The 15,465-nt window shown below is 33.3% G+C and overlaps 1 protein-coding gene across 5 annotated transcripts; it reads left to right on the forward strand.

The window, feature by feature from the left end:
• Positions 1 to 254: 254 nt before the first annotated feature.
• LOC140892126 (uncharacterized) lies at positions 255 to 11,552 on the forward strand. 5 transcript variants are annotated; one of them, XM_073300878.1, is made up of 7 exons: positions 255 to 446; positions 613 to 809; positions 1,349 to 1,434; positions 1,530 to 1,676; positions 9,166 to 9,289; positions 9,945 to 10,231; positions 11,304 to 11,552. In XM_073300878.1, the coding sequence occupies exons 1-7, from the start codon at positions 388 to 390 to the stop codon at positions 11,394 to 11,396; spliced, it is 993 nt and encodes a 330-aa protein (XP_073156979.1). In that variant the 5' UTR covers positions 255 to 387; the 3' UTR covers positions 11,397 to 11,552. The 5 variants fall into 5 exon arrangements, with proteins under 5 accessions (XP_073156979.1, XP_073156980.1, XP_073156983.1 ...); XM_073300879.1 differs by having other exon boundaries at positions 257 to 427; positions 618 to 809; XM_073300882.1 differs by having other exon boundaries at positions 261 to 446; positions 618 to 809.
• The last annotated feature ends 3,913 nt before the right edge of the window (positions 11,553 to 15,465 follow it).

Genomic DNA, 15,465 nt, shown 5'->3' on the forward strand with positions numbered 1-15,465 from the left:
CAACCCTGTAATCCCTGACTCTTTATGTCCCTGCCCCCGGGGCATCACATGTCATTCAAATAAATTACACTGAAAGTCAGGCTCCGTCTGATTAAAGTTTTGACGGAGAGAATGGAACTCCTAACTATCCTAACTATTTGTCAATAGCTCCACCAATTCGAATACCTTTGACGACATATTGCTGTTTTGTTCAATGTGATTCAAGTTTTAAAAAAAAAAAATATCACGCACGATTATGTTACACAAATATGTTTCATTATCATCTTATATACGAATCAGGCCGTACCTAAATAATTATAATTACAATTACAAAATAAAGTAGGTGTACATTTAATTAAAAATAATGAGGCGAGAAATACGAAATTTTCTTCAGATATTTGTTGGTGGATGAATCCCATAGGGGAAATGTATTTGATCGGCTTCGTGGGTATGCATTCGTATTCCAGGTGTTTTCTTTTTGCGCAAAATCTGCATTTGTTGACGTTATTATTTGAATTTGTTGGAAATAATATTCCCCACCGCTTCGCTGACTTCATGCTGCGAAATCTCCATTTAAAGCATCTCAATCGCAGTTTTTCGCGCATTCTGATCACTACTGATTTTGCAGAATAGCGCAGAGATGGCTGGGAATTTGCAGGTGGAGATGTCACCAATGGCGATGGAGAACCCTAGGGATTCTGATCCCCTGCTCAGGGACTCGCATTCGCCTCCATTGTCTGCTGTTTCTGATTCTGGGATGAAAAAAGACGACATCGAAGCTGGTTCTCTGCCTTGTTGCAGGATTTGCCTCGAATACGACACTATACTTGGTATGCCACTGATGATTTTTTTGGTATTTTTTATTTTATTTAAAAAAATCTGATTTTTTCTGCTCAACAGTCTTTCGTTTGTTATGATTTCATTATCTTTTTTTGGCACAGTGGGTGTGTGATTTTGATTTTTTTACATGGTTGACTGATCTGGGAAAAATCCGGTAATGGATCTCAATTGATTACTTGACAGTGTTTTACATGCCAAAAAATGGAATTGATTCTGTTTTCTGTAGCTGTATTTTCAGTTACACGTCTTTTGGATGACTATTTGATGATCATGCATGTGTTTAATATATTTCAACCTTTTATATTTCTTTCTTCTTTTTTCAAGTTTCCACTTCAAATTTGTTCCAAGCAGTGTTCTAAACAGCCGTTTCACTTTAAACACTCCTAAAAATGTTGCACAACTAGATCTTAGTTTTATTTCTTGCGCATGTCTAGCCTCTTGGCTGTGTATTTGTGTTACATTTTTGGTGTGTGGTGTGGCATGTATTTTATTTTATCACTAATTGACCCGATTTATCTTTCGTTTATAGATCGCAAATTGATATCTCCGTGCATGTGCAAAGGGACTCAGCAGTTCGTGCATCGTTCTTGCCTCGATCACTGGAGGTCTGTCAAGGTGAGGGGTCGCTTCACTTGTTGCATTCATCGACATATTATATACCAACACTGTGACTAAAGTTTTCTGGAAAATAAACCTTTTATTTTATGTAGGAAGGCTTTGCCTTTTTACATTGCACTACTTGCAGAGCTCAGTTTCATCTCCGAGTCGACAAAGCAGAGGAAAGCTCTTGGCGTAAAATGAAGTTCAGAATTTTTGTGGCAAGGGATGTTTTCCTTGTCTTTTTGGCTGTGCAAACTGTAAGTTCAACTTACAATTCATTGGCTTTTATCTCGAACTTATCTCATATCCTTATTCATAGAAATCCTATATCTCCCTTCTATTGTGGAGAAACTATGAAGGGGTGAAGCCGTGAAGGTTTATGTCTGAGAGCACATGAACTTTCTAGCAAAAAATAAACTTGTCAAACTATATCATTTATTTATACGATTAAATCTAAAAGAATATATTTAAATAATTAAAGAAAAATTGAATTTAAAGCAATTTGTGAAAATAAAAAAAATCAGAAATCATGAAAGTAAAGAAAAATAAATATAAATTAATAATTGAAAACATAAATCAGAAATCCTGAAGTTATAAATAAAAGATGTAAAATCAATTTTCTTATTTTCTTGATGTATGATAATATAAATATTCAAATATTTTTTTGACTTTCAAGATTGTTTTCAGGTTTTCTCCTTAGTACTTGTTTATAGATTTATATAAAAACGTTTTTAAAATCTTAGACGGTGGAAAAATGTCATTGCTCCCAAATAAGCCCAAAATCAAATTCTATTAAGATGGCACACAATTGCTTGTGAACTGTGATTTATGTGCTTCATCCATCATATGATTACTACACGTTTTGCTAATCCACCTACAAGAATTGCAACGTACCAGCCCCTGGTTACGTCTCATTTCCAAGCTTTGGATTCTTTTGTGTTGCGGCCTAACGGGGCCAAGTGACATGTTTTTCCTAATCTTTTGACCAATCTTTTTATGTGAGACTCACTGGGTTTGAGTTTGCCCATAAATAGAGTGCTTTTGTTTGTTATCATCTTCGGTTTGTGGAAACACTTTTCCACTCATCGCAATTGGTGAAGTGTGCTTTTTCCATTTGTAGATTCTCCATTTTTGGAAATGATATCATGTGAGATTGTTTGTCAATAAGATCAAAAGTACACTAAATAACATGGACAACTATATCTCCTAAAAAGTTAAGTTTTACAAAAAAACGGATCTGTACTGTTGATTGTGCCACAGGGTGGATTATATTCCTTCTTGTGCAAATGCATTAGATTGCGTAAGATTTTGAAAATCCGTGCCTTGTTAATATGAGGGGCTCTCTTGAAAGCCTCCTTAAAGCACAAGAGGATGCTCTTAAGAGTGGCCATGAAGAATGAGATATGAAGCCAGTGCTTAGCTCTCTCCCACAATGTTTTGGGAAAGTGCATCAGAAAACTAGATGATCCAAGTGCATCTGAAGACTGGATGATCCAAAGATTCCTCAGCCGAGTGGCGGAAGGCACACGACCCATCCATAACAAATGGTAATCTATCTCGTGTAAGTGATTTGCCACGAGCACCAAGCCAGAGAACAAAGGAACGCTTCGACTTCATAGAGGATTTCCAGAACGAAGTCTTCGGAGCCAAAGAAACAATAAGCTCGTTTTACTCCCTAAGCATGAGAAAAAACCAAGAGGCTAAAATATAAGGGCTGGCATAAATAATCGTGCGAAGTGGATCCTTTTTCTCGTATGGATAGAAGCTTTTTATCTATGGGAAGTCGATAGTTCGCACTAATCAAGTCTTCCTACCATTCAATTTTATAGTAATAACTGAAATCCGAGCTTTATAATCTCATCTGTAAAGGGTGATAGGATCTCTTACCCTCAGTAATTTTGCACATGTGTGATCAAAGTTGGAAATAACTCGGGGAATATAATACCAAGGCGTATGATTAATGAATGCAAGCATCATCTATATCTCACTAAATTCACAAAAATGTGCATGTTTTCCGCTAAGAAATTTTGAAAATCTCGCAATTAATATGTTTTTAATATATCATCATAATTTTTTAATCCTCCGAAAGAACTATACTATGGTTGAGCAAGATGTGGCCAACTATGCCACCGAAAAAAATACTAAGTGCAATCCTTACCTTATATGGGTTTGTGTTTGCCAATAAATAGAGCCCTCTTGTTTGTTACCATCTTCACTTGGTGGAAATCTTTTTCTACTCACCGCAATTGAGGTATGGTTATCGGCAAAGATCTAAAATTCTTCTTGAAGTTCCTTTTCCATCTGAAAATCTCTCCATTTTTGGAAACGATATTTCATGAGATTGTTTAATAAGTAAGATAAAAAAAAATCACAGATCGAAACTTTACCCTAAAAGCCTTCTTAAACCATCTAATCATGCCCTTAAGAGTGACCATGGAAAATGAGATATGAAGCCGGTACCTTAACTCTATCCCATGATGCCCAGGGAAAGTGCATCGGAAGAATAGATGATCCAAAGATTTCTTAGCCGCGTGGCAGAATGCAGATGACCTATCATAACAAATGATAGTAATTTGCCACGAGCTCCGAGCCAGAGAATGAAAGAGCACTTCCGTAGCATACAGGATTTCCAGACGAGGCCCTTGTAACTCTGGGAGAGAGTCTACGAAGAAACAATAAGCTCGTTCAGCCCCAAAGCATGATAAAAAAAGCCAAGAGGCTAAAATATGCGAGACATGCTGACAGGATCTTGCGAGGTGGATCACTTCTTCTCAGATAGACAAAACATTCTCTTGATCAATGGGAAGTCGATAGTCCTCTTTGATAAGTCTTCCCACCATTCAATTTTACAACAATGAATGAAATCAACGCTTTATAATCTCCTTTGCGAAAGGGTGTAAGATCTTTTTTTTCATATACGTGTTCAAAGGTGGAAATATTTTGGGGAATATAATACAAAGTCTTATGATTAATGCATGCATTAATTATCTATACCTCATTAACATCACAAAATTGTCCGTGTTTCCGGCTAAGAAATTACGAAAATCTTGCAATTAATATGCAGTTCATATCATATCATGATTTTTAAGTCCTCTGAATGAACCATACTATGGATGAGCCAGATGAAGCCAACTTTGCTACCGTAAAATATAAAAGACTCGGGCTTATACATAATCCTACCAATAATCTCTTAGTTCAGACTAACATAGATTGTGGGGTAAACTATAAACGGTTACAAAAGAAAAGCATAAATTGCCATAGGCCTAGAAGCCTCTATGACCTTTGTGGAATGGTTTGGGCACATAATTCTCACAAATACCTATCAATTAATGTATGTCGTAATTTTCCATATCTAATTAAGGTTACCAAAACGTGATTTGAAAAATCGTGAAATAAATGCCAAGTTTTATTTGATCACATAAGCATGTAAGAAATCATGCAAAATGTGTTCAACTAAAGAAATGTGCTTGGTATAATCATTTTTTCTAAATTTGTTGAGCAATGGAGTTATAGCACATGGAGACAACATAGACAATGAAAGAAGTAAATGAAGGCCAATTGCTCAACCAATCATTTCTTAATCAAACCTAAAAGAATTATGGTAGCAAAATGTCATCATACATAAAGTAGTAATAATCCAAAAGATATTTATTGATTAAATATATTTACTAATTTTCTATCATTCATTAGAGCAAAATTTTAATTTTGACTTTTGTGAGGTAAATACAATATTTTAGGTTACTAGAAAAGTATTTATAGCATGCAAATTTTCATAGAAATAATCTTTTTTAATAGGAAACTTTATTATATTAAATCATAATGAACTATTAATTACAAAAGGTGGACATGAGGTCCCCATACTAGACAACAAAAGCTCGGATCATATCAATAGCATATAAAACTCGAATCTCTTAATAAGTCTGAAACCGAGAAAGTTTTAAACTCCACGTAAGAAGTCCGTATCTTAATCTTGTCCCCAACACGTTTCACCAACTTTGCTATATTGTCAAAAATCCTACTACTACTCTCCAACCAAAACGACCAGCAAATACAATGAACCACCACCGTCCAAAAAATTCTAACCCTCTTTCCAAGGTCGCGTCCAAGATCAACATAAAATAAGTCCTTCGTTGACCTCGGAGTAACCCAAACCAAACTCAACTCACCATAACTAATGAAATAATGTGATATATCATTTTCTTTTATTACACCTGAACCGATTGGGTTTCAGGTATATGGTGCAAAAAGCTCCACTAGGAAAAAAACAAGGAAACGCTAGTGTACTACTTTATCTGGTGAGGTTCATGAGTTAGCGTAAGAGTCATAATAACGTAGTTAACAAACATGGGGCTTAAACACCGTGGATAGAAAAGGTTAAAATGTTAACATCTCTAGAAACATGGGGCTTAAACACCGTGGATAGAAAAGGTTAAAATGAATCACATGAACTAAGTGAATCAGGGGAACTCGGGACACGTGAATGTCAGATCCAAGTGAGCTAGCATTGTGGACCCTAAGATAATGGCAGTGCATCGTAACCTACGTCGCGAACGGAGCATTAGAGATGTCGGGGGTACCCGACGAAAACCCTCCGATTTTCAAGTCAGAGAGAAGAAATCAACTTTTGAAAGCTAAAATGAGAAGTTCCTTTGAAATGGGAGGAATAGGTCTATTTATAGACCTATTGACTCTTGATGGGCTTGGAGTAAAAAAGCCATTTTGTCTGGGCTTGGGCCACATACGGACTTGACTCTTAATTTTCGCAGGCTTTAGTAGTGAGCTAGTTTATTGAAATTGGGTTATTACCCATCACCTGAAGAGAAACCTGGAAAACCAAAATATATACCAGCTAGGGTTATTTATTCAGTTTGGGCAGTTAACTGAACCGTGAACACCTCTAATAGCAGCTCCAATGCATCCATGTCAATGAGTAGATCTAGCGATACAACTAGCATAACTGCATAAGCTAGTTGAATAAAATGATGAAATATGATAAATAACTCGTTCAAATGTAGCCTTATTTTGTTTATGCTTTAAAATCTAGTTTGAATACAATTATCAATTGTCCTTTGGACCTGTGGTTTCGACTAGGAGTGCAAACGAACCGAATCGAGGCGAATACTGTTAAAAATTTAAGGCTTGAATTTGGCTCGAATTAAGTATATTCGAGTTCGAGCTCGATTCGATGCTCAAAAATTTCAAATATTTTGGTTTGAGCTCGGCTCGAAATATTCGAGCCTATTCGTGAACTATTCCTCAGATATTATGGTTCGAAAAACTCGAAATATTCGAAAAGGTTCGAAATGTATATATATTTATTATATATTATATGATTATATTATATTAATAAAATATTAAGGCTCGCGAACTATCGAACAAAATAATTTTGGCTCGAGCTCGGCTCGAAAAAAAGTTCGAACATGTTCGTATTCGGCTTGAGTTCAATAAGTTCGAATACAAATCAAATATTTATCGAGCTGGCTGAAAAGCTCGCGAACCGGTTCGATTCGTTTACACCCCTAGTTTCGACTGTCTTATTAGACGTCCATCCACTTCTAGAATTTGTCTTCCTACCATAAAGCCCTTCAGCTTGAGATTATGTCTCATCCATAACTCCCAGCCCACTAAAATTTTGGAGTTTATTTTGTATAGACGAGTGCTGAGTATCTTTTGTGTTGCATGAACCGAACTTCTTGGGGAGTAAAGGGATATAAAAGTCTCATTTATGATACTATTGACGATTCCATTTAGCTGAAACTCATACATGCTTCAATTTGATGTCCCTTTGTGGAATGGTGACATTCTTGAGAAATTTAATAGAGATTCCGATACGACCTGGTGCTGAATTCCTATCATAGTGGGACATGGTATCTTTTCTGTCATCTGTGCTAAAATTTTTCCAACTCTTCTATTTGCATAGAGGAAATTAAGGACCAATGTGGCCCCATCTCTCTTGTGATGAGCAGAGGTTTTTATAAGATTTCACCAATGCATCGACTATACCCCCAACGTCATTTATGACCGTTCCAAAACTCCAATTTCGATATCACATTTTGTGGCTTTTCTACCATTCACGAGCTTATGGAATAGTTTCACGTGCGCATACCCCTCCTTTACCAAGTTGAATTTGGAATTCGTTGTTATGGCTCTGTGGTCATTAAATAACAACTCTTTCCATTGCCTTTTCAATTGCTATCTAATTCATATTCTTCATTCCAATTTGCACATCCTTTTTATGCTGTATCTTCCCTAGATTGTTCCTTTTCTTAATTTTTATAACGCCAAATGTGTGTCTTGAATGTTATACGCCATGAAGGTTTGAGACATGAATTAAGCTCACCTTCGGGGTTATTATTTTAGATCTAACGGTTAATAGCCATTCATTTTTATTTGTAAATTAATGAATATTTGCTTTATCATTGTTTGATGGTTATAAAGTATGTATTGAATATAAAGGGAAATTTTTACATGTTCCTAAATTTTAGATTATCATGACTTACTACACCTTGATTCAGTACGGTGCTGGATGCATTTGTTAATTTGTTCTTATCTCGAGGTCACTCGTATGCCATAGTATGTTTTCAAAACAAAACTGCACACTTTTTGATGATGTCAATTCTCTAGAATTAACTCGGTTAGAGAAAAGATTAGAACAATAGTTTACCCACTGAATCAAGGTTTGAAAATCATAGAAATGTCTTATCACCATATTTGGGCAGAGTAACAATCAATTTATCACACCGGGTTAGGGCAAGACCATGGAGCTTTCAAAATATATATTCCAACCAGTTAGATTTAAAGTTTTCAGTGAACTTCTCATTCCAAAATTTTCTTCGTAGTCGTGCTTTGAAAACCATGACCGTATTTGTCCCGGAGTTCTACAAATGTACAAATCCATTTTGAAAACAGCGGAAACCTGAAGTCCACTTACCAATAGTGGCTAGGAGTCCTTGAATTCAAGGATCATGAAGGAAGGCCTCAGATTTGCCTATGCTTGATGTCTTAGCTGAAAATCACTTATCATACTCGGAAATGTGCCAGAATTAAGTGTTGTGCTGAGAGTTTTTTTGTAAAGTATTGTGGGTTCTAAACTTCAAATTGTGAGCTTGAGGGGAATATTTATAGGTGCTAAAGTTAAAGGTAATAAACTTGGCATTAGACCTACATTAGCGGGCATTATTTGATTGTTGTGCGAGGGCATTAACATCTTATAATAATTGTTGTACTAAAGCACGCAATAAACTTGGCACTAAACCGACATATAGAAGTTCCAAGGTTTCACAATTAGAGGATAACTCATCACTCTTCTCGACCAGCCACTCCCCAAAGCCCCTTCTCTCTATTGGAGAATTTTGTTGTGAGCTACAGATGGTATGATAAATTCCATGCCAATTTTGTTTGATTCATGCAAATTTTCTCAGAAATCAATTACGATAAATTTGATATTTTCGTTGAAGAACTTGATGTTACTGAATTTGAAACGAACTGTTGAAAGCCTTGTTATCCCTGAGCTGGAGCGCCAATATCTATCTCTTAATTTTTCTGATATTCTATCATGCATTATGCTTTGGAAAGTAGTAGTTTTCCATTACTGTCCAATTATAGTTGCATAACTTTTTAGTCAAATGCACGATTTAAATTCTTCCATTTCCTATTATGAGTTGAACTGTGGTCATAATGAAAGTTGCAAAACTGGAAATTAGGTGGAAAAAATGCTCATGATTATTACTTTTGTCTTGTTCCCAGGTGATTGGGGGGATAGGTGCTTTTGCATATGTGATGGATAAAGATGGAACTTTCAGGAATTCGTTTAATGACGATTGGGATCGCATACTTTCAAAGCACCCTATTCCTTTTTACTATTGTGTAGGTAAATATCTATTCCTATGGATTTATCAGCACATGAGACAATATTGGTGCACCATGAAATAATTAAATTTATCAAGCTAAGATATCCAGTGTCTATCATTTTTGTACTAAATAATGTGTTTGCCATTATTTTGAACCAGCAGCGCAAACTCATTTTTTGGTTTAACATCTGTGATATTGTAAATAATTTTAATCATGGAAATTATATTAGTTCAAACAATCATTGAACTAGTTAAAAGATGTTATTGTGTTTCTCTAAACCTTGACACGCACTACATTGTGTTTCTCTAAACCTTGACACGCAATACATTGCTTTTCTCTAAACCTTGACACGCAATACATTGTCGTATGTGGAAAGAATTCATTATGTAAAAAAACCTGTCCAGCAAGAAAATCATTCTAACTTGACTCTATCTTTCTAGTTTAACATAAAACTATTATTAGACGAACTCGAGTGATTTCTCTTGGTCACTCACACTTATCAATTATCATCATTTTTCTAGGTGTTGCTTAATCAATTTGTTGTATGTTGATCACCTTTAGTTAGAGTTCAGACTTCTTTGAATTTTTAATAAAATGCAGATGGCTGGCTGTTTTTTTGTCTAAATAGAAGTATAATAATATTAATAAAGTTTATGGTGTAAACATGCGATCAGGGTTTCTGAGTTTCCTTGTGCTGCTTGGACTTCTTGGCCTCATACTGCACTGTTCCACCTTAAGTTGCAATGATCCGCGGGTGGCTGGCTGTCAGAACTGTTGTTATGGCTGGGGCATGTTGGATTTTTTTCCGGTATCGTTGGAATCTTGGATTGGTCTGGTTATCATTTTTGTTATTATCTTTACCATAGTTGGTATAGCCTATTGCTTCCTTGCTGCCACTGTGGCAATTCAGAGGATTGGGCAAAGACACTACCACATCCTCGCCAAGAGAGAACTGACGCAGGTATGATATATTTAATGTATCTTTCTAAATATGTTGATGAAGTCCAACTTTTTTATTTTATGTGATTGGCCAGCCAGTATTGAATTATGGGCTGGGTTTATGCAGTAGCTTTGAAATTAGTTGAGTTATGCAGATGAATTTTAAATTTTGTTAACCTAAAACTTTTGTAAATTTTGTACCCCTTAAAAAGAGTAATTTGTCCGTGAAAACCTAGTATTTTAAGCAGAATCCTTGTCAAGATCTTTTGTGCGTCAAGAGCCTTCCGCCTGAATCACATTTGAACGATTATTAACAACATATTGTTCTTGGCATGCAATTGAAGTAAGCATGCATTTTAATCTGATGCTTTGATGCCAAGAGTTTCATGTGGTATCGATAAATAGAAGCTGTCCTATTTATCTGGCTGCTTGTATGCCATGGCGAAGAGACTCTAAACCAATGGCAGTCGTGCATCTCAAATGCAGAAGTTCAAAACTTCAAGTTTAGTTTTCTAAAATTGTATGTTTGGTCCCAATTTGATACAATAAGCCACCTCCATTATCGAACATTCGAGTACCCTTCTGTTTGGTTCGTCACCATTTGTATCTTCCCCCACACTCAATTCTTTGTTCTCGGTAAAGTATGAATTCACCTTTGCGATTGCCGGATTCCTGATTTACATGGTTGTTCATTAACCAAGTGTGCACCATCTGCATTGGATCTAATTGTAGTAGTCAGACGTCAAACTCTGCCAGTGCAGGGGGAGAGAAGGGCCAAGAGGAGCAGTTTTTGTTGGAATATATTTTATATTATCTTTTGTATATTCTGTTTTATCTAATATATTCCAATAGTTTCTTGTCATCTGTAGGAATTTTTCCAGAGACGCATGTAGTTTTCACGTATCTTAGACAAAATATAATCCCATGTTATGAAAGAATTCAAGTTTTTGGTTTCACCCCCCTTGTATGTTCCTGGTTCTGCCACAATCTGGGTACTGAGTAGAATGCATCTTTCTTACCATTTTGCATAATGGTGTGAGGAATCACTTTTCTGAAAAATTTGCTGGTTAAGGTACATTTTCTGAATATTGCAGGAGTACGTAGTGGAGGATCTTGGTGGCTGTTACACCCCTCCGACTCTGGCTCCAGAACACGAGGAACGTCTGCGATCACTTAAATTACTGTAAGAAAACTACAGTGAACCTTCAGGCAGTCATCGTTCTGAACCTTGTGTAATATATCTTAGTCGTTCTGAATATATATATATAAATCGAGTCGTGTCTACTCTGTACTTTGAAGTTGCACCATGAAGTTTAGTAAAAACTTTTAAGTATTCGAATCTATTATGGTTCTATGCACCTCAAGTGAACCTTGAGGTGGTACTCCTTACCTTCCACTTGTTTGCATTTTCTTCTGTTTGATATAATTGATTGGAGCGAAGCATTTAATTTAAAGCCCTAATTGATATATTTTCTGGGTAAAAAATTATATCTTGAGAAATATTATATATTAAATTTAATTTTTGTTCTTGATTTGTGAGGCCGATGATTCTCATGTTCACCCCTGATACTTGTCTGTCCCTTCCATGATATCATTATGGTGGGACATGACATTTTAAGTTTTAAGGCTTCTTATATAGGGAAATTATTTTACAATTTAAAAATTTTGAGCCTGATGAGCCAATCTTTAATTTTTAAATGGACTTTTAAATATATAAATTTAAGTCGTTATTCTTATTAAATTTTTTGAGCTTGGTTAAATTTAAAAGAAGATTATGTAGTTGTGAAGAAAATGAGGACCGTCCGACAGATGGTTTGTAAAAAAAATTTGAACACCATACACGATTGACTTGGTGCTGCCCGTCGTTGTGTTTTTGTCATAGCTGTGCTATAGTAAAAAACGAATCTTCTTGATGTAAAAAATAAATTAAAAGTCCAACTCACAAGTAATAAATACAATAAACAGTACAAAAATATGTACATTAGAAACAATATATTACATCAAGAACAAATCAATAAATATTTGAAATAATTATATGAATACAACTCGTATAGTTGTTTTAGAGGTATAAATATTTTATCAAAATTCATATAGTTTTCTGGATCAGTTTTTTGTCAATAATATAATACAACTAGCTCATTAAGTTTATCATGTGCCTTTATTGATCGAAGACAATTTTTGACTAACTACAATTTTGATAAACCTCTTTGTGCTGATGCAACTGTTATTTGTATTGTTAACAAAATCTCATAAACAATATAAGTATGGGGAAATAAATCATTCAATTTTGTCAAATATTATATCATATCAATTGCTCTTTTAATTGTTAAATATTATTTAACGATAATAAACTCCGAACACAAACTTATCACCATTAATATATGAATGTCCATCGTTCCAAAAAAAAATATTGAAACTCTATAAAAGACTTCATCAAGCCAATTAAAGGTTCATTTATTTAAATTGGAAACAATATCTTATGAGAATTATTCAGTCTAGTCTGAATGATGGATCAGTATATTTTGATGTTTATTCTAACCTTTTCTTTATCCTTATATGATATAAATATTCTTGATGTTTTAACATTAATGTTAAAATTCATTGTTATAATTATACCTGATGTTAAAATTTATGGTTATAGTTATACTCCTGGAGCAGAAATTATATATATTTATTATAGAATTTACTCTAAACCTTTATTTACTTTAAATTCTATGTGTAAAAGAGTAGATAAAGACTTAAATGAAACCATTCTTATAGAAACAAATTTTAGTAGATCTAAAATTACTATCGTAGATCTATAAAATTGGATTATTGGACAAGTTGTTCCTCAAAATCATATTGTAAATAATAATTTACACAATATAATTCAAAATAATGAAGAGTCTATAAAAATACCGTTCATAATGAGCAAAGAAGATTATTGCTATCCTCTTCTAGATCGCTTTCCAGAACCAGATCTATGTATTCTCATATTTCGCCTCTAGATTATATGGTTGATATACCTCAATCTTCTAGAGCTTCTACTTCTCAAATTAAAAAAAAAAAGACAATAGGTCCCAGTCTTCCAGAGAATAAATTGTTGATGAATTGATCATAAACAAAAATAACATTGTTCATGAAAATCATTATGTTCAAAATATTAGAGAAACTGATACGACATCAGAAATGAATTTCATATGATTTTTATGGATAATACATAAAAAATTATTTTTTCTAAAGGATATTTTGCTAGACAAAAGATTAATAATGAATTTTATACTCCTAAATGAAATCTTTTTATAAATTGGTATTTTTAGAGTTTTTTCAGAAACAGAGTTTGATTATATCAGAAGTGAGTTCTATAAATTTTGTGAAGAATATAACAATTTAATTCCTTTTGTTCCCAGGTTTATTAAAACCTTTGTTATTGATTATATCAATATTATTGAGCGAACCTATAAACTTTCTTCAGGTTCAATACAAAAATCTTTATATCCCCTCAACAATATTTTCAAATTGAATAGAATAATAAAATTTAAATTTTACTATTTTTTCAAAACTTTTTGATAATGATGTTTTACAAGTAACTGCCACATATTAATCAATTTTTTGAGAACCAGAATTATACAAATCTTTATTTAACTATTTTGGGAGAAGAAATTACTTTTTTACATAATAGAATTGAAGCTATTATATATGCTATAAATCAGATAAAACAAGATGTTCGTATAAAATTAAAAGAAGAAGCATATATCATTTCTATAGCTTCTTCTTCTATTCAACCACCACCTGAAATAAGAGATTTTAAATTAAAATCTTCTATGTCTAAGTTAAAACAATTTATAAAAAATAAATTTAAAAATGTTAACGTCTCTACTTTCTTTTCTTATGTCCGTATTTCTATGAAATTGGTGTAATTCTTTTATTTTGAAATTTTATCTGAATTCTTTGTAATTTCTTGAGAGGTCATGGTCTAGTCCTCTTCTTTTGTATTTTTTTTTTCTTGGAATAAACGGGTAGAGGTCGGCCTAACCCCACGTCACAACAGGCGGCTTTCTTAAAAAAAACACGATTATAGGCAAATTGAATATTAATATAGCTAATTGACCTAAAAGTGTGTTGTTTTTCGAAATGATCTTCCGTATATCTATCTATATATCTATACTCCATGACTACGTTTGGTTGATAGTATAATGACAATTAATAATATTATTTATCCACCTACTATCTTAGGTTTGGTTGGAAGATAGAAAATCTCATTTATCTTTGAGCTCGGTAAAATCTACAAAATTCACTGTTAAACACGTCAGACATATTCTTGTGGGAAAAATTCCGGTTCAGTTCTAAATGTTTGGACACATTTCCGGTTCAGTCCTAAATGTTTGGACGTTCCCGGTTTGGTCCTAAGTGTTTCTCAAAAGTTCCCGGTTCAGTCCTAAATGTTTATACGTTCCCGGTTTGGTCCTAAATGTTTCCCAAAAGTTCCCGGTTCAGTCCTAAATATTTTTACATTGCCGATTTCGTGCCAAATATTTCTCAAAAGTTCCCGGTTTGATCCTTCCATCTACTCGTGTGTTAAAACTAACACCGCGTAGTATTATATCATTTATGATTGAGTTTTATATTATTTATTATATATTTAATATTAAAAAAGTTGTAAATAAAACACAAATTTATTAGAGCTTTTATCCAAATTTAAATCAATTTTACACAATTTTCAAAATGAAAATATTAAATTCATGATGCTACAAAATAAAAACTTAAATAAAATAAACGAAACTTGAGGAATTAAAATTTAATGATGTTATTTCACATTTCTATTAATTTTGTTATATTTTCATTCACGATGCTTGCACATTTAAGAAAAAATCTGGAGGTTGGAAAAAGATATATATCTTTTTAAAACTGTTTTTATAATTTAAAAAATTAGTATTTGAAAAAAATATACTATTAAATAAAACTTAATTTCATATCACTACTTCAACAGTGGTCAAATAATTCATTATATTTTCTCAATTGTTAACCATAAGTATTATTCTCTTGAAAAATTTGTTGAAAATTTTAAATATTTTGTGAAATAAGTAATACTAGTTATTTGATAAAACATTTGTTTATTTGTTTGTGCTTGATAATTTTTTTAACTATAATATTGCATGGTTCAATTATTTTTTTATTTTATAATTTTATTTTGCATAATTTATATTATATTTTCATTTGAAAGAAATTCTTGTTCATTTATTATTATTACTATTATTATTATTATTATTATTATTA

This window comes from Henckelia pumila, chromosome 3 (assembly GCF_033568475.1).
Source record: "Henckelia pumila isolate YLH828 chromosome 3, ASM3356847v2, whole genome shotgun sequence".
NCBI lineage: Eukaryota > Viridiplantae > Streptophyta > Magnoliopsida > Lamiales > Gesneriaceae > Henckelia > Henckelia pumila.

Excerpts from the sequence above, each read along its gene's own strand:
- LOC140892126 (XM_073300878.1), top strand. The coding sequence starts at position 388 with ATGAATCCCATAGGGGAAATGTATTTGATCGGCTTCGTGGGTATGCAT. Across the intron at positions 810-1,348 it reads CGAATACGACACTATACTTG|ATCGCAAATTGATATCTCCG; the intron begins GTATGCCACTGA and ends TTTCGTTTATAG. Across the intron at positions 1,677-9,165 it reads TCTTTTTGGCTGTGCAAACT|GTGATTGGGGGGATAGGTGC; the intron begins GTAAGTTCAACT and ends TCTTGTTCCCAG.